At 51.1% G+C, this 19,213-nt stretch overlaps 1 protein-coding gene across 5 annotated transcripts in view; it reads left to right on the top strand.

The window, feature by feature from the left end:
• LOC144772231 (cystathionine beta-synthase-like protein) overlaps positions 1 to 19,213 on the top strand; it is a 258,165-nt gene that overhangs the window by 148,173 nt on the left and 90,779 nt on the right. For all 5 annotated transcript variants that reach the window (XM_078656387.1, XM_078656388.1, XM_078656384.1 and 2 more), the window contains exons 2-3: positions 6,763 to 6,977; positions 16,778 to 16,884. In XM_078656387.1, coding sequence (XP_078512513.1) covers positions 6,769 to 6,977; positions 16,778 to 16,884 — 316 coding nt within the window. In that variant the 5' untranslated portion in view covers positions 6,763 to 6,768. The remainder of the gene's footprint in view (positions 1 to 6,762; positions 6,978 to 16,777; positions 16,885 to 19,213) is intronic.

Here is a 19,213-nt window from a genome sequence, read left to right as displayed (position 1 = left end):
CAACGAGGGGGCAGGAGAGCAAGCACAACCAACGTGGGGGCAGGAGAGCAAGCACAACCAACGTGGGGGCAGGAGAGCAAGCACAACCAACGAGGGGGCAGGAGAGCAAGCACAACCAACAAGGAGGCAGGAGAGCAAGCACAACCAACGAGGGGGCAGGAGAGCAAGCACAATACAACCAACAAGGGGGCAGGAGAGCAAGCACAACCAAACCAACGAGGGGGGCAGGAGAGCAAGCACAACCAAACCAACGAGGGGGCAGGAGAGCAAGCACAACCAACGAGGGGGCAGGAGAGCAAGTACAACCAATGAGGGGCAGGAGAGCAAACACAAACAACGAGGGGGCAGGAGAGCAAGCACAACACAACCAACGTGGGGGCAGGAGAGCAAGCACAGCCAACGAGGGGGCAGGAGAGCAAGCACAACCAACAAGGGGGCAGGAGAGCAAGCACAACCAACGAGGGGGCAGGAGGGCAAGCACAACACAACCAACGAGGGGGCAGGAGAGCAAGCACAACCAACGAGGGGGCAGGTGAGCAAGCACAAACAACGAGGAGGCAGGAGAGCAAGCACAACAAAACCAACGTGGGGGCAGGAGAGCAAGCACAACCAACGAGGGGGCAGGAGAGCAAGTACAACCAACGAGGGGGCAGGAGAGCAAGCACAACCAACGAGGGGGCAGGAGAGCAAGCACAACCAAACCGACGAGGGGGCAGGAGAGCAAGCATAACACAACCAATGAGGGGGCAGGAGAGCAAGCACAACCAAACCAACGAGGGGGCAGGACAGCAAGCACAACCAAACCGAGGGGGCAGGACAGCAAGCACAACCAACGAGGGGGCAGGACAGCAAGCACAACCAACGAGGGGCAGGAGAGCAAGCACAACCAACGAGGGGCAGGAGAGCAAGCACAGACAACGAGGGGGCAGGAGAACAGTCACAAACAACGAGGGGGCAGGAGACTGGCGAAATACCGGCATTTGGAAGAGGACGGATGGCACTTACTGCTACTTAATATACTTAGAATAGCTATAAAGTGCTGTGACATAATTTCATCTCTGAGCCTACCTCCCAAACCATACAACAAGCAGTCACAGAGGAGCTCAATGAGCCGAAGGTGGGACGGGGACACCGAGCCCCTCTATGAGGCTGTCAGTGCACTCAAGGCTTGCCCGCCCGTCCACCCTTTGCTTTAAATCCCCGCATAGGCTGCCTCTAGTCCGTACTCCCCTCCGGTGGCAGTCAACGGCGGCATGTAGGCTTACCTCCACATCGCGGCCCTTATTCTTGAAAGTCTTGATGCGGTGATTCTCAAAGCCGGCGCTCTCCGCCATGGTGCTGCGTGCGGCCGAGGCTCGGGACTCCTAGGAGCTGCTGCCGCTGCTACTACTGCGGGCTCCGCCCGCCGGAGGTGGCCGAGCCTTACCCTGCCCCCACCCTCAGCTTCGGCAGAGCGCCGGCTGTGACGTCAGGAACGAGGTGCATAAAAAACTACAGGCTACAGCGAAAAGGCAGAAGAACACTGGTCGGACATGTTGGGTGTGGGTGAGCTCCATGTGTCCCGTGGTACAGGATTACCGTTCAGGTAGTATGAGGCACAATCGAAACCGAACCAGGAACAACTTATCCCTTATATATAGACAGCTCACGTTAACACTTCTAGTCAGCTTCTGGCTATTCTGTTCTAGAGCTGCGAGTACGTGTTTACACGAATAGCCTAAACAGTGGCATGTATGTGGCTGTTACCCATTCAATAGAGGCACACATGAAGCGAGTGTGTACGAAAGAGATTCAAATCGAGGAAACTCCGCCATGGTGCCGTATTCATCAGTTCAACGTCAAGTACCAAATCTCACTGTCTTTCTTTTGTGTCTCTGAATCTGTGCGGTTGCCAGAAGAAGCTTCCCGGGGATTGCTGCCTTCTGTCGCCCCCAGTCAATCAATTTTTAATAGAGACTAGAACAATCTGTTCGTATTCGCTTGATCTTTTTTGAAGTACTCCATTTCACAGCGGCCATCTCGAGTGGGGATGATTATCAGTACAAATGCCCTATGTTCTTGGTAAATAGCTCTCGCACGTGGGTATAACTTAAGCACGGAAAGCGTTGATTTGAGGTACATATGGTGGCTAAGGCTATAAAGCAGGATTTCATTGCATAACGGGGTTAGAGGCGAGAGTGGGGGTGGAGGGTGAATTACAGGATGCTGAGCCGACTTCTTCCGGCGGCGGTCGGGCAGAAATGCTCACGCTGCCTGCATGCCCAAGTCGGCCCTCTGATTGGTTAATAAGGAACACCAATCAGAGAGCTGACTTGGGCGTGCAGGCTGTGTGATGAGGGGCTGCTCTCTCCCGATGATGTCAGGGAGAGAAAGAACAGCCAAAACACGCCCCTCTATCCCAAAAAGACGGGGCTTGAACGGAGTGATGCCCCTCTCCTCTAATGGCTGGCCCCCGTTTAGGAAGCCAGCCAATGGAGAAGAGGGGCGGGGTTCAAGCCCCACTCTAGGAAAACATTAAATCTCGGCTGCGCGACACTGCTGCGCAGTGTACGCTAGGCCGAGACCTAAAAAGCACCCCCTGAGCGAGTTCTAGGGTTAATGCTCCGCTCATGCAGCCTCTTGAAAACATGTTTGACAAATCCTCAGCGGGGTCTTATTGTTAAAAACTTTGCTGACTGGGCTGCTAACATGACAGTACTTATGAGACATGGACACGTGCTTTGGAGGGTAGGACTGCTCCTAGGTGTGGTTGCCCAGATTCACCTCCTGTTGAGTCATCTTCCCCATCTCACCTGAAAGAAGATAGAAAGGCGTGGAGACCAGATATGCTTCATCCAGAGTTCACCTGGTGGTGCCGACTGTGGGGACACTCAGCCTGTCTGTCTGGGGATCCAGTTTTATAGGTAGGATACACCCCAGACCTATGAGTGTGGTTTTGACATCTCAGAGGCCACCTGGTGTGTGTGTGTGTGTGTGTGTTTGGGTTACACTACTCTAGGATTGTCCATTTGGTGTTAAGTAGGGTCAGGAGTCTAAGAATCTTACAGAAGATCACTAGCTATCCCAGTTATCTACTCACAAGCGGTGATCCTGAGGAGTGGGCGTGTTTGTAAGAGCAGGTGTGGTGTACCGGAGAGATGACTTTGAAAGTCCAGTGGAGAGACATGAAGGAGAAAGGTAGTGGGGGGCAGGTGATCCAGGAAGGTGAGAATAGTACGGAGGGCTGCCAGGAGTGCTGAAGGAGGAGCTGTGTCTCCAAGGGAATTTCCTGATGAAGTGAGACATGATCGTATGTCCCTAGTGGACGAAAAAGGGCGCCCGTGAGGTTACTTTGGGGATCATCGAAACACGACAGTCCATTAACAGTGGAAGTGGTGGTGGATGTGTTGGATGTGGTGGATGTGGTGGTGGTGGGTGTGGTGGTGTATGTGGTGGTTGTGGTGTTGGTGGATGCGGTGGTGGTGGTGGAGGTGGTGGTGGATGTGGTGGTGGTGGATGCGGTGGTGGTGGAAGTGGTGGTGGATGTGTTGGATGTGGTGGTGGATGTGGTGGTGGTGGATGTGGTGAAAGTGGTGGTGGATGTGGTGGTGGTGGTGGATGTGGTGGTGGATGCGGTGGATGTGGCGGTGGATGTCATGGTGGATGTGGAGGTGATGCTGGATGTGGTGGTGGATGTGGTGGTGGATGTGGTGGTGGATGCGGTGGTGGTGGATGTGGTGTTGGTGGATGCGGTGGTGGTGGTGGTGTTACCTGGGTTGGATTGTTTATAAATGATGTGATTGCAGTTCATCTATTTGATCTCCTCGACGACCAGATGGTTGTAGGAAATGGTATATGTATTGGCCATGAAATAAAATACAGTTAAACCTAAAACAGCAATTTGTGGATTATAGATAGTCTCTGTGGGCCTAATGTATGAAAGGATTTTTCTCGTCTCTATGGGGAATATGTGTTAATGTATAGGGGCCTTTGAAGCTCTGTCACCTACATGCCCTTGCAATATGGTGATATCCAACCCAGACACTGCTCACAGCAGCATCTGGATTGGCTGGTGCAGGCTAGCTCAGCGCTTTGAAAGGCACTGGGGTCCTGTGCCTGCTCTCCAACGCAGGTTGGAGAGTTTGAACTGCGCATGTCGGTTTGGCCGTATCAAGGTAGTTGGCCAAAATAACATGTGCATTTCAAAGTGAAGGCACCACTCGTCATTGTTTGCATTTAGCAACAATGACGCACTGGCCCTGCACTCTCCATTCGGCAGAAAGCTGGAAAAGGAAAGTGGTATTAAACCATTTTATTTTCCAGCTTTCTATGCAGCAGTGTGTGTGTGTGTGTGTGTGTGTGTGTGTGTGTGTGTGTGGGGGGGGGGTGCTCGTATGGAGGCCCCGCCACTGACTGTCTGTAGTATTAACCTCCGTGTGAGGGTTCCAATGACAATTCATTCTAATTCTGTTAATCAGAATCCAGATGTGCAGCCTTTTACTTTAAAAAAAAAAAACAACATTTTTAGGAACCTAATTTTGATTTGGTTCATCATTTTTTTGCCTCTGGTCCCTTTTGGTGTCCAGGAACTATCATGGCTGCTTCGGGGTGGGGGTTGTTGGACCTGTTGATTTCTCTAGTAAAGGAGAGATGCGCTGGCACAGCAGCTGCCCTAACATGTCGGAGAAACTGTGGAATTGGAGGGAAAATCTTTATTTGGATGAATGTTGGTGGTGCTCCAATGTCTCCGACATGTTGATGAGATTAAAACTTCCTTACTGAATAACGTGATGCACGCTCATGTGTCACTCGTTTGTTCCAAAGCACTGTGGTAGTTGTGCGAGGCACCACAAGGGCCAGAAGGAGTGAACTTGCTGCAAAGTATAAGGAAACTGTTGACTGTATTGTGTAAAATACGGTTTGCAGATTACATGACTATAAGTGCAGTTTTGACATAGAGCTTGTCAAATATTGCACATAAATACATATGTGTTTTTACATGCCACTCGGTCAAATGCAGTCTTTCAGGACAGAACTTTAACAAAACTGAGCTCAAATTGATTGTAAAATGGCAATTGAAAGGAGGATGCAGAAAAAGATGTTGGAAGCGCAAAAGCAAGGCTTTTAAACAAAGCAAATTGGATTGTTTTCGAGACTGAAATGTATGCTAGTAAAAGATTCAGTGATCCCGGCTCAGAGCGCTGGCTTCCAAATATGGGCGGAGTGGGGAGAGCGGCATGAGGGTGTGAAGCAGCAGGGGCCTGAGACGCGGCCGCCTTTGATGTGGTAATGCAGGCAAGCGGCTGGTGGCATTGTGCACGCGCTTTCACATGCACTTCAAGAAATCGCCTGGGAATCGCCTGATCTCGGTAAGCTCTGTTTAAGCCGCTATATATCGAGCTCCCGCTCAATGCGCATGCGCATTGAGATAGGTCGCTCGACCTAAAAACGTAACAAATGGGTGCTAAGAATTGAGGCGTGAAGGTGATGGAGGTGAATATTGATGCTGTGTTCAGAATATGATTGGGTGATGCGATCATGAAGGGATTATATCTGCTCTCTGAGCCTGAGCCCACCGGGGTGGTGGACATAGTGCTGAGCTTGGTATGAAGGATGATGGGTGAGTAGAATTAGTGCAGAGTCTCGGTGAGAGGAGGGCTGAGATCCTACTCGTTCCACCCTCCATTTCATCCTTCGTAAGAAGTGAACATAAATAATTGGATTCGATGAATTGCATTATTTGTTATGTGCAGTCAGTGGTTATCCTGAGGCTGACCTGGTCCAGCTCTCGCGAGCCAATGTTGGATATGTGTACAGTCAGTGGTTATCCTGAGAATCTGACCTGGTCCAGCTCTCGCGAGCCAATGTTGGATATGTTCACAGTCCGTGGTTATCCCGAGGCTGACCTGGTCCAGCTCTCGCGAGCCAATGTTGGATATGTGTACAGTCAGTGGTTATCCTGAGAATCTGACCTGGTCCAGCTCTCGCGAGCCAATGTTGGATATGTTCACAGTCCGTGGTTATCCCGAGGCTGACCTGGTCCAGCTCTCGCGAACCAATGTTGGATATGTGTACAGTCAGTGGTTATCCTGAGAATCTGACCTGGTCCAGCTCTCGCGAGCCAATGTTGGATATGTGCACAGTCAGTGGTTATCCTGAGACTCTGACCTGATCCCACTCTCGCGAGCCAATGTTGGATATGTGCACAGTCCCTGCTTATCCTGAGAATCTGACCTGGTCCAGCTCTCGCGAGCCAATGTTGGATATGTGCACAGTCAGTGGTTATCCTGAGAATCTGACCTGATCCCGCTGTCGCGAGCCAATGTTGGATATGTGCACAGTCCGTGGTTATCCTGAGAATCTGACCTGGTCCAGCTCTCGAGAGCCAATGTTGGATATATGCACAGTCAGTGGTTATCCTGAGACTCTGAGCTGGTTCAGCTCTCACGAGCCAATGTTGGATATATGCACAGTCAGTGGTTATCCTGAGACTCTGAGCTGGTTCAGCTCTCACGAGCCAATGTTGGATATGTGCACAGTCAGTGGTTATCCTGAGACTGACCTTGTCCAGCTCTTGCGAGCCAATGCCGGATGCCTATGTGGATTAGTCTGAATCTGTTGATTTATGACACTGCATCAGAGCTTTGGGTTGTCGGGTGTATGGTGGCATCCGTATGGCTCAGTTCCTTGGGTTTTCTTAGGTTGTTTAAATGTTTCAGCTTTTCCTTGACTAATCTTCATCCTTCCTGCATCCCTCATGTTGATCTTTCCTTCCTCTTCCAGACAAGTATGCCATCGGGCTCCTTAACCGGTGAAATGGAAGCCAACGCCTGCCCCCACTTCTCCGAGAATGCCCTGGTGAACGGAGCAGCCGAGGAGGAGACCATGAATGGTGGCAGCGAGAAGGAGAGGAAGTGGATCCGACCGGATCTGCCCAGCAGATGCACGTGGAAGGCCAGGATGTCCACCTCGGAGTCGCCTCATCACCACACCAAGCCGTAAGTGTCCAGCAGAAGCGTTGGAGGTGCTCAGCTCAGCTCAGCTGCACTGTTCTGTCTACACAGTACTAAGACCACAGAAAGTTGTAACTCTGGATCTTGTTCATCTCTACCTTAAGTCTTGCGCGGTACAGAGCAAACCCCTTTTTTACGCCAGCCTGCAAACAATCTAGCACCACTAAATGTCCACAGAGTACTGAAGGAGCCCATATCACCATGTAGAGTTTTACGCATGTCACATACTTAGAGCTAATTTATAGATATTGAAGGAAGCCACCTGTAATAGTCCAGGCCTGACTGTGGCAGGGTCCCAGCGTGTGAATCTACAGCACTGCAAGCTGCAGGCAGAGTAGGTGAGTAGTGTTCTCCATCCAGCAGGTGATCTTGTTACTATGCAGAGCTGTGAGGATATGTTTATCGGTACCTCATGGGAGGATTAACTGATTTACTCCGAATAACAAGGGTGTTGTTCCGAGATCTAACAAGCATTGGCACAGTTAATAGATCTCGCCTATCAGACTATTGTTTGTACCATTGCCTTTTGTTCATGCTTTACAGCGTGGGCATTGTTGCAGACTTGGCAATGATTTGTAGCCCTGGTGTATATCAGCTTTGCTAAGAATAATAATAATAAAGGACTACGTTGCATCCTGCTCTTATGCGCTTTAAACAAAAAGGCCCTGCTGCTTCAAAGTGCTTTTAAAAATGTGTTCAGATCACTCTGTAAAGCATCTGACCTGCTATACAGCATGGCTACAAAACATTCCCAAAGCCAATGGCTCTCATAGATAAGACGTGTTGGCTTTGCCAATGCTTCTTGTGTTATCTGTTTGCCAGAGCAATGAAAGCTAGCTAAAGCTGGCTAATTTTACATTTATCACTCTTGACACACTTGAAATCTCTGCGTGAAAGGCATCAAGTGGTAGGCCTAGTGGGGGCCTTCTTACCTTGGTTGATTCTACTTCATGCATCGAATTATAGAAATTGAATGTTAATATCAAATGTTTCCTTGCCATCAACATGGAGGCCTCATAGTCATTTGTTTGACCAAAGTCTACTAATTCTCAATGTTTATTGGGCCAGCAGTCTTAAATGCAACATAAGTTCAAAATATGTTGTTTTCCTAAATTGAATATCTGATTGAGAAATATGCTAATTCATTAATGGTAATTACTGGTAAATGTAATAATAATTTACTATGTTGTTAAGAGTTTAATTTATCAATAGCAGACTGAATTGAGAATCATTATAACATACTACAGCTTATATTTAGTGGCAAAGCCCCAATCTGCTGTAGATAAATGTATATGTTCTACTGTAAATGTGTTGGGCTTTTGTAGCTTAAATGGTCGTTTATGGTTCTCATCGACCTGCCCAGAGCACTCCTTTTCCCCATGGTCCTCGTACGAATTTTTTTTTTTTCCCAAAACTCTTTTTATTGAGAGATCGCATAAAATCACAGCACTCCGAACCCCAGAGGAGCTGTAACAATAACAGTACATCATAGTAAGCGATTCATTTGACTGTAAGAATATTGTTCCCTCCACCCTCCACCCCACACCCCAACTTCCCAACCCTCCCCTCCCCTCTTTTTGCACAACGTCTCTCCGATACTGTATAGGTTAATCATACATGAATCAGTATATGTATCTTTGTCTCTACATGCCCATCACAACTGCCCCTCCTCGCCTCCCACTGGTGTTGGAGGCTCCAGCCATAGGCCCCTGTAGTCTGCCCACCTTTTCCATATTTTATAGTGTTTTTTGGGACAGCCTCTGGCCTAAAACACCGGTCGTTCCAGTCCCATGCAAAAGTCCAGTCCTTTCTTCCACCCAACCACCTTGGGAGCCCTGGGATCTTTCCAGGCCTGCGCCACATCTCTTTTGGCCAGTGTAAGGCCTAGTAGGAGCAGGTGCCGTTTGTAGATGTTGCCGCCCACCCCTTCCAACACGTGGAGTAAGCCCAATTTTGCTGTACGGGGGAGGTCCCATCCCAGCACTTCAGATAGACAATCCCACACACCAGTCCAAAATCTCACCAGGACACTACAGTCCCACACTGTGTGGAGGAGAGTGCCCATTTCATGGCCACACCGCAAGCACGCCGGGGACTCAATCAGACCAGCCCTCCACAATCTCTCTCTTGTATAATAAGCACGGTGTAGGTATTTAAATTGAATTAGGCGTAGGCGGACGGCTATAGCCGCTCCCCTGGGGGACTCGAGAGCCTCCCGCCAATCTTCTTCCTCCAGCTCACCCACATCTCTCACCCAGCGATCTCTAAGGGGCTGCAGATCCGAAGAATAATGTGTAACTAGTGTCTGATATATCCGGGATATCTTCTTTTCTTCCAGGTCCCCCATAAACACCTTTGCCTCTATCGGGCTAAATTCGGGCAAAGTTTCTAAGCCCGCGGGTGTAAGGGTGTGTCTGAGCTGCAGGTATTGAAAGAACTGTTTGCGGGGCATATCAAATTCTGTGCTAAGTTCTTGAAAAGATTTAAGCGTGGTGCCCTTTGTCCTCGTACGATTTTGGCCTTCACTTTTCTCCATATTTCTATGTTTTACTGTTGGTCAAATTTTGAAATTATTTCTCTTAACGAAAGTGAGCTAAACCCTCATTTTTTGGTATTATATGGGCTAAATGTGCCCAAATAAGTAAGACAACCCCTCTGAAAGGTGCTTTTTCCATCATAAACAAGAATATTTGATGGAATGACTGCCAGTTTTATATTCTAACATTGTCCTGAAGGATATATTTTTTCAACTTAACAACTATAACTTAGAAACAGGAGTTTGTTGAGTCCTTGTTTCACTATTTAATCTGATAATCAACTTGAAGTGGAAGGGAAAAAACAAAACAGGTGATTGACAGGTCGATTATTGATGCAAAGTAGGAGCATTGTAAGGTACTTCGATGTCTTTTGAAGCACCAAATTTCTTTAATGTGAGAATTAACCACAAATGAGTTCAAACCTGTCAGTAGAGAACAAATATGTGACTAAAGAAACATAAGCGTGAATATATCTAGTCACAATTGGTTGACAGCATAAAAAATAGACACAAGGCGATATTGGCATTTAGGAGGTTCTGGTCTAAATTCTCCAAATAGCTACTCTTACAACATCTCTTTAGAAATCTTGGACTCTTTTATACAACATGTGTACTGTTAATCTCACAACTAAATGTAGTAGTTCCCCTTGGGTAATAAATCAAAATGGTTTCTGAAAGGGCTGTACTGTTAGTCGAGCTCCTGATCCTTACAGTGCTTCCATTGCGGTGTTAGGACCGGGAGCTCTGGGCTGACAGAACCTCGCTTTCAGAAATGAGAACGGTGCTGGTTCGAACGGTGTTCCCATTGCTGTGCCTAATGTCCGTCCCATACTTTGTTGTAGTGTGCAGGTGTTTTCTTCACTTACGTACATACTCTTGGGGTTCTACCTTTTTCTCGGCAAGGATATATGTGGCAACCGCTGTACCAGCAAGGCTTATTATAAGACCCTAAAAATGATCGTTTATTTACACTTTGCCAAATTCTTCTTGGGCAAACTTTCTTCATGGGCAGATGAAGAGGGTTTGTTGAAATTTACCCAAACTGGATTTAAACCAGTTCTATTGACAACATCATGGCTTTGAACATTCTGGCAAGCTCTTTGGCTGCGTTGCCAATAACTCTTTGACTTTCGACCTCCCTGAATCCCCTGGGATCCCACTGAACTGGAAGTCGTCTTGCACCTTGGAGGCGCAGCTGCAAAAACAATAACCTGGACCCTCCAGAGGTGAGGTACCATAAATGTCTGCACCCCCCCCCCTCCCTGTGGGCTCCTTTCCCGAAGAACCACAGACATGAAATACCCCTCTAATGCTGGATATCACTGCCAGCCTGGATGTGCAGCAGAAAGAACACCTGTTGCCTCTCTGAAACTTTAGTCCACTCCCCTCATATCCTCGCTCTCATCTTATGGCTGCTGTGAGATAGAGGCCTTCTGTGAGGTAGAGGCCTTCTGTAAGGTAGAGGCCTTCTGTGAGATAGAGGCCTTCTGTGAGGTAGAGGCCTTCTGTAAGGTAGAGGCCTTCTGTGAGGTAGAGGCCTTCTGTGAGGTAGAGGCCTTCTGTGAGATAGAGGCCTTCTGTGAGGTAGAGGCCTTCTGTGAGATAGAGGCCTTCTGTGAGGTAGAGGCCTGCTCTGAGGTAGAGGCCTGCTCTGAGATGGAGGCCTGATGTGAGATGGAGGCCTGCTGTGAGATGGAGGCCTGCTGTGAGGTAGAGGCCTTCTGTGAGGTAGAGGCCTTCTGTGAGGCCTTCTGTGAGGTAGAGGCCTTCTGTGAGGTAGAGGCCTGCTGTGAGGTAGAGGCCTTCTGAGAGGCCTTCTGTGAGATAGAGGCGTTCTGTGAGGTAGAGGCCTTCTGTGAGGTAGAGGCCTTCTGTGAGGTAGAGGCCTTCTGTGAGGTAGAGGCCTTCTGTGAGGTAGAGGCCTTCTGTGAGGTAGAGGCCTTCTGTGAGGTAGAGGCCTGCTGTGAGATGGATGCCTTCTGTGAGGTGGAGGCCTTCTGTGAGGTGGAGGCCTTCTGTGAGGTGGAGGCCTTCTGTGAGGTAGAGGCCTTCTGTGAGGTAGAGGCCTTCTGTGAGGTAGAGGCCTTCTGTGAGGTAGAGGCCTTCTGTGAGGTAGAGGCCTTCTGTGAGGTAGAGGCCTTCTGTGAGGTAGAGGCCTTCTGTGAGGCCTTCTGTGAGGTAGAGGCCTTCTGTGAGGTACAGGCCTGCTGTGAGGTAGAGGCCTTCTGAGAGGCCTTCTGTGAGATAGAGGCGTTCTGTGAGGTAGAGGCCTTCTGTGAGGTAGAGGCCTTCTGTGAGGTAGAGGCCTTCTGTGAGGTAGAGGCCTTCTGTGAGGTAGAGGCCTTCTGTGAGGTAGAGGCCTGCTGTGAGGTAGAGGCCTACTAGAGGCCTGCTGTGAGGTAGAGGCCTGCTGTGAGTTAGAGGCCTGCTGTGAGTTAGAGGCCTGCTGTGAGTTAGAGGCCTTCTGTGAGGTAGAGGCCTTCTGTGAGGTAGAGGCCTTCTGTGAGGTAGAGGCCTTCTGTGAGGTAGAGGCCTTCTGTGAGGCCTTCTGTGAGGTAGAGGCCTTCTGTGAGGTAGAGGCCTGCAGTGAGGTAGAGGCCTTCTGAGAGGCCTTGTGTGATAGAGGCCTTGTGAGGTAGAGGCCTTCTGTGAGGTAGAGGCCTTCTGTGAGGTAGAGGCCTTCTGTGAGGTAGAGGCCTTCTGTGAGGTAGAGGCCTTCTGTGAGGTAGAGGCCTTCTGTGAGGTAGAGGCCTTCTGTGAGGTAGAGGCCTGCTGTGAGGTAGAGGCCTACTAGAGGCCTTCTGTGAGGTAGAGGCCTGCTGTGAGGTAGAGGCCTACTAGAGGCCTGCTGTGAGGTAGAGGCCTTCTGTGAGATAGAGGCCTTCTGTGAGGTAGAGGCCTGCTCTGAGGTAGAGGCCTGCTGTGAGATGGAGGCCTGATGTGAGATGGAGGCCTGCTGTGAGATGGAGGCCTGCTGTGAGGTAGAGGCCTTCTGTGAGGTAGAGGCCTTCTGTGAGGCCTTCTGTGAGGTAGAGGCGTTCTGTGAGGTAGAGGCCTTCTGTGAGGTAGAGGCCTTCTGTGAGGTAGAGGCCTTCTGTGAGGTAGAGGCCTTCTGTGAGGTAGAGGCCTTCTGTGAGGTAGAGGCCTTCTGTGAGGTAGAGGCCTTCTGTGAGGTAGAGGCCTTCTGTGAGGTGGAGGCCTGCTGTGAGATGGATGCCTTCTGTGAGGTGGAGGCCTTCTGTGAGGTGGAGGCCTTCTGTGAGGTAGAGGCCTTCTGTGAGGTAGAGGCCTTCTGTGAGGTAGAGGCCTTCTGTGAGGTAGAGGCCTTCTGTGAGGTAGAGGCCTTCTGTGAGGTAGAGGCCTTCTGTGAGGTAGAGGCCTTCTGTGAGGCCTTCTGTGAGGTAGAGGCCTTCTGTGAGGTACAGGCCTGCTGTGAGGTAGAGGCCTTCTGAGAGGCCTTCTGTGAGATAGAGGCGTTCTGTGAGGTAGAGGCCTTCTGTGAGGTAGAGGCCTTCTGTGAGGTAGAGGCCTTCTGTGAGGTAGAGGCCTTCTGTGAGGTAGAGGCCTTCTGTGAGGTAGAGGCCTGCTGTGAGGTAGAGGCCTACTAGAGGCCTGCTGTGAGGTAGAGGCCTGCTGTGAGTTAGAGGCCTGCTGTGAGTTAGAGGCCTGCTGTGAGTTAGAGGCCTTCTGTGAGGTAGAGGCCTTCTGTGAGGTAGAGGCCTTCTGTGAGGTAGAGGCCTTCTGTGAGGTAGAGGCCTTCTGTGAGGCCTTCTGTGAGGTAGAGGCCTTCTGTGAGGTAGAGGCCTGCAGTGAGGTAGAGGCCTTCTGAGAGGCCTTGTGTGATAGAGGCCTTGTGAGGTAGAGGCCTTCTGTGAGGTAGAGGCCTTCTGTGAGGTAGAGGCCTTCTGTGAGGTAGAGGCCTTCTGTGAGGTAGAGGCCTTCTGTGAGGTAGAGGCCTTCTGTGAGGTAGAGGCCTTCTGTGAGGTAGAGGCCTTCTGTGAGGTAGAGGCCTGCTGTGAGGTAGAGGCCTACTAGAGGCCTGCTGTGAGGTAGAGGCCTTCTGTGAGGTAGAGGCCTTCTGTGAGGTAGAGGCCTTCTGTGAGGTAGAGGCCTTCAGTGAGGCCTTCTGTGAGGTAGAGGCCTTCTGTGAGGTAGAGGCCTGCTGTGAGGTAGAGGCCTACTAGAGGCCTGCTGTGAGGTAGAGGCCTTCTGTGAGTTAGAGGCCTGCTGTGAGTTAGAGGCCTTCTGTGAGGTAGAGGCCTTCTGTGAGGTAGAGGCCTTCTGTGAGGTAGAGGCCTTCTGTGAGGTAGAGGCCTTCTGTGAGGCCTTCTGTGAGGTAGAGGCCTTCTGTGAGGTAGAGGCCTGCTGTGAGGTAGAGGCCTGCTGTGAGGTAGAGGCCTTCTGAGAGGCCGTCTGTGAGATAGAGGCCTTCTGTGAGGTAGAGGCCTTCTGTGAGGTAGAGGCCTTCTGTGAGGTAGAGGCCTTCTGTGAGGTAGAGGCCTTCTGTGAGGTAGAGGCCTTCTGTGAGGTAGAGGCCTTCTGTGAGGTAGAGGCCTTCTGTGAGGTAGAGGCCTTCTGTGAGGTAGAGGCCTTCTGTGAGGCAGAGGCCTGCTGCGAGGTAGAGGCCTACTAGAGGCCTGCTGTGAGGTAGAGGCCTGCTGTGAGGTAGAGGCCTGCTGTGAGGTAGAGGCCTGCTGTGAGGTAGAGGCCTGCTGTGAGGTAGAGGCCTTCTGTGAGGTAGAGGCCTTCTGTGAGGTAGAGGCCTTCTGTGAGGTAGAGGCCTTTTGTGAGGTAGAGGCCTTCTGTGAGGCCTTCTGTGGGGTAGAGGCCTTCTGTGAGATAGAGGCCTGCTGTGAGATAGAGGCCTTCTGTGAGGTTGAGGCCTTCTGTGAGGTAGAGGTCTTCTGTGAGGTAGAGGTCTTCTGTGAGGTAGAGGCCTGCTGTGAGGTAGAGGCCTGCTGTGAGGTAGAGGCCTGCTGTGAGGTAGAGGCCTGCTGAGAGGTAGAGGCCTGCTGTGAGGTAGAGGCCTGCTGTGAGGTAGAGGCCTGCTGTGAGGTAGAGGCCTGCTGTGAGGTAGAGGCCTTCTGTGAGGTGGAGGCCTTCTGTGAGGTGGAGGCCTTCTGTGAGGTGGAGGCCTTCTGTGAGGTGGAGGCCTTCTGTGAGGTGGAGGCCTGCCGTGTGGTGGAGGCCTGCCCTGAGGTGGAGGCCTGCCCTGAGGTGGAGGCCTGCCCTGAGGTGGAGGCCTGCCCTGAGGTGGAGGCCTGCCCTGAGGTGGAGGCCTGCCCTGAGGTGGAGGCCTGCCCTGAGGTGGAGGCCTGCCCTGAGGTGGAGGCCTGCCCTGAGGTGGAGGCCTGCCCTGAGGTGGAGGCCTGCTCTGAGGCATGGAAGACATGGCTTGGCAGTTCGGGCTGGACTGTTCCCATGAGGCACAGGGTCAGACTGATTTGCATATAGCCATGTCTGAACTGGGGTGGCAGAGTGGGCTAAAGAACGGTGATGGATTAAACCCAGATCTGTTGACTGGGTGTGAGTGTTTGATTGGTTCAGATGCTCCGTCCATCACCACCCCCTTTTGTACCACTTTGTTCGCCCTAAGTGTGGCAGGGTATGCTCAGACGTGAGTCCCTTGCTCACTTGGCCACTGGATTCAGGATAGCCTGGCTGATGAGGATTATGAATCCGAAACCGGTCCCAGGATGCTTGTTTCCGGTCTATGGAAGACATGGCTTGGCAGTTCGGGCTGGACTGTTCCCATGAGGCACAGGGTCAGACTGATTTGCATATGGCCAAGTCTGAACTGTGGTGGCTGAGTGGGCTAAAGAATGGTGATGGATTAAACCCAGATCAGTTGACTGGGGGTGAGTGTTTGATTTGCTCAAACGCTCCGTCCATCATCCCCTTTTGTATTGCCCTGAGGCGGAGGCCTGCCCTGAGGCGGAGGCCTGCCCTGAGGCGGAGGCCTGCCCTGAGAGCTGGAGGCCTGCCCTGAGAGCTGGAGGCCTGCCCTGAGAGCTGGAGGCCTGCCCTGAGAGCTGGAGGCCTGCCCTGAGAGCTGGAGGCCTGCCCTGAGAGCTGGAGGCCTGCCCTGAGAGCTGGAGGCCTGCCCTGAGAGCTGGAGGCCTGCCCTGAGAGCTGGAGGCCTGCCCTGAGAGCTGGAGGCCTGCCCTGAGAGCTGGAGGCCTGCCCTGAGGTAGAGGCCTGCCCTGAGAGCTGGAGGCCTGCCCTGAGGCGGAGGCCTGCCCTGAGAGCTGGAGGCCTGCCCTGAGGCGGAGGCCTGCCCTGAGGCGGAGGCCTGCCCTGAGAGCTGGAGGCCTGCCCTGAGAGCTGGAGGCCTGCCCTGAGAGCTGGAGGCCTGCCCTGAGAGCTGGAGGCCTGCCCTGAGAGCTGGAGGCCTGCCCTGAGGTAGAGGCCTGCCCTGAGAGCTGGAGGCCTGCCCTGAGAGCTGGAGGCCTGCCCTGAGAGCTGGAGGCCTGCCCTGAGAGCTGGAGGCCTGCCCTGAGAGCTGGAGGCCTGCCCTGAGAGCTGGAGGCCTGCCCTGAGAGCTGGAGGCCTGCCCTGAGAGCTGGAGGCCTGCCCTGAGAGCTGGAGGCCTGCCCTGAGAGCTGGAGGCCTGCCCTGAGAGCTGGAGGCCTGCCCTGAGAGCTGGAGGCCTGCCCTGAGGCGGAGGCCTGCCCTGAGGCGGAGGCCTGCCCTGAGGTAGAGGCCTGCTCGTTGCTCCTCCTCAGCTGGGGTCTTTTCCTTCATTTCAAAGCCACAGAATACTCAGTCTGGGAGCTGCACCCCATTGATTGGATTCCTGGGAAGGAATTAATTTGCATCTCAAGAATCCTGTTTGTGACCTTCCCTTTTGTTCTTCTGAGGTATGGGTCCGTTGAGCCTGTCTCCCCTATGAGCCTGTCTGACAGGCACTGGGGCACTTCCAGCTGGGGCAGCTCTCTACCCTGGGGTCTGCTTATTTACCCCCTGGACAGAGTTGATGCAGCAGTGTGTGTTGCTCAGTCCAAGCTTTGTGTCCAGGTTCCTCCCCCCTCATTCCTGCTGAGAAGCTTTGTCCAGCAGCCTCTGTTCTCCCTCTGAACCTCCACCCAGTGCACCTATCGTCTTCTAGGGCCCAGAGTTTCACCTCCAATCCTGCAGGGGCGAGGGAGCGCAATGCTTACAGGTAAGTACCATCTCTGTCTTCTACCCATACCCTGCCCATGCACATCAGTGGCTCTGCAGCTGATTGCTTCTGCCTTCTCTTCCACAGGTCAAAGCCGTCCAAGATCATGTCCACCATTCTGGAGAATATTGGCAACACCCCCCTGGTGCGGATCAATTCCATAGGAGAGACGTATGGACTGAAGTGTGAGCTGTGTAAGTAGCCATGTCTGTGGGATTACATACATAACATAACGTGTATTTGTAAAGCGCACGTATCACCCAAGGGTCTCAAGGCGCTGCATAACAGATGCATAGTGTTACCCAACTCAATGGTACTCATTGTATCGACCTCAAATGGATGAAAGGCTGAGCGGACCCGCCGGGATTAGAACCTGTGACCAGCAGGTCGAACACAGACCCCTACAGTGGACGCATTAGTTAGTCCACTGTGCCACCAGACCCGGCCTTTGCCACAATCGAAATAAATACTACTTGAAGTACAGAGAGAAGGGGAATCCCTAACAGGTGGCCAGGTGCAGTCCCTCTTGTGATTCCGCCAGTACTCCTCTTGGCTGCAGCCACCTCCCTCCCCTCCCTCTCATTGCACTTAAGACCCCTTGGTGGGTCCAAGTAAAAGAAAGATTAAACTTCAGAATCCCCTGCCACACCCACAGAGTGCTGCTCAACCACTTCCCAAATTGTTGTCTCTTACCTTCCTACCAGAGGTCAAAGGTCTCCTGAGAGTGTCTCTCACAAGGTACAAGGAATTCAGAGGAAGATCACTCCACACACAGGGCTCCTCCTGTAGGAACACACTACCTTTACAGCTTAGACTAGAAATAGACCATTTCAACTTCTGGATATTTCTAAAAAGCCACCCCAGTTCAGACCCAGCCATATGCAAATCAGTCTGACCCTGTGCCTCATGGGCACAGTCCAGACCGAACAGACAAGCCAGGTCTTCCCTGGACCGGAAACAAGCATCCTGGGACCGGTTTCTGGATAACACCCTTCATAAGCGTGAAGACTGATTTGCATATGGCTGGGTTCAAACTGGAATGGCATGGTGAGCTACAAAAGGATGGATTAAGGCCCAGATCTCTGTACTGGGGTGAACGTAAGACATTGTTTTGCATTCTGTCCATCAATAGTTCTTTTTGCATTATTAACCTAAATTGTTCCCTGCTCGTCACCAGAAGAAACCTAACATAGGGAGACTGTTTCTTTTTATAACTTTCTTTTCTTTCTCATGAACACATCCTGAATTAAGGGGCCAAGAGTAAAGCCTCCTCTGCAAAGCAACTAAGTAGGCAACCTAAGGGGAAGTCTTCAGCTCTGAATGCCCAGTACCGATGATGAGTGGTCGGACCAGGCCTCAACTTATCCTTCTCTGAAGGATCCCTCCTTTCAACCGGATGCCCCTGCTCCCCTGACCTCCGAGCACTGGTAGCTCCTTTGGGAATAACTGGACCTCCAATGGCATGAAGTCCTCCTGAGTGTTGGAAGTTGTCTTTTTTGTTTCTGCCAATTAGTCATTTTCTTACAGTGCAACCCACAGAATGGTTGTTTTGGCATCTACCCGTTTAGCACTCTCATGCTTTTACCACCAGACACATCCCTGGTTATAGTTTAAGTACTCTTTGTCATACGACGTTTAGAGCAACGGCCAGATTGACACACATACATTGGACGTACCTCCTTTCCATTACCCTGTAAAATGGTGAACAAAATCTTCTCACTAAACAATCTACTTTATGCTAATTACCACCCCACAGTTCCCCCAATCATACCTGAAATGGTAGAGACACTGTATAAACAAGAGAGTGCCTGATGTATACCCTCGTGACAGTGCAGGTAAAACTGTATGTCTTGGTGGGGGCGAATTATCACAACCCAGAAGAAACCTAGAGACCGAAGTCTAGTTGGAAAAAAGTAGGGTCCTTCAGCAACCAGACAGGGGATCCTCAAGAATTGTCTTGGAATTTTGATCTGTCTCTTTCAAGTGTCCCCCAAGTATTACATGTGACTCATTAGGGGTGCTACAGAATGCTCACAGTGACCACGCTGAATTATTCTGTGGTGTTCAGCGGTGTCGCGTCCTCAAGGATGCAAATTAGCCTTCATGAACTTCAGGCAGGAAAAAGCTAACTTTCTAAAAGTTACTTTTCCTTCGTATGTATTAAAAATCAGACTTCACCATCGAATTGTATTTTAATCAGTAATAAAAATAGTGCTTTAATTATTCTACTTGCTGGTTCCTTTCCTGAGTTAGCAGTGTTAGTATTGTAATCTGCACCCTGGTTTTCTAAATAGGATCTCTAGGCTTGCCACAGTGAAAATACCGCTTTGGCCCTTATCATTGTAGGGATTTGGTAATATTACATAGGGGTGTGTTACTAATATTTAAAATGGAGGGTTTTATTTTAACAGAGCTCACTGCACGTGTTACAATGCAGCAGCCAGGCTGTACAGTTTAGGTTTGTAGCCATGGTTGCACGACCACTGTCGTAGATGGCAAAATAGGTTCTTCAGTCCAAAAGCA

This window comes from Lissotriton helveticus, chromosome 8 (genome assembly GCF_964261635.1).
Source record: "Lissotriton helveticus chromosome 8, aLisHel1.1, whole genome shotgun sequence".
In the NCBI taxonomy this organism is placed as follows: Eukaryota; Metazoa; Chordata; class Amphibia; order Caudata; family Salamandridae; genus Lissotriton; species Lissotriton helveticus.
Note: the sequence above shows the minus strand (reverse complement) of the source record. Positions and strands in the feature narration are given on the sequence as shown.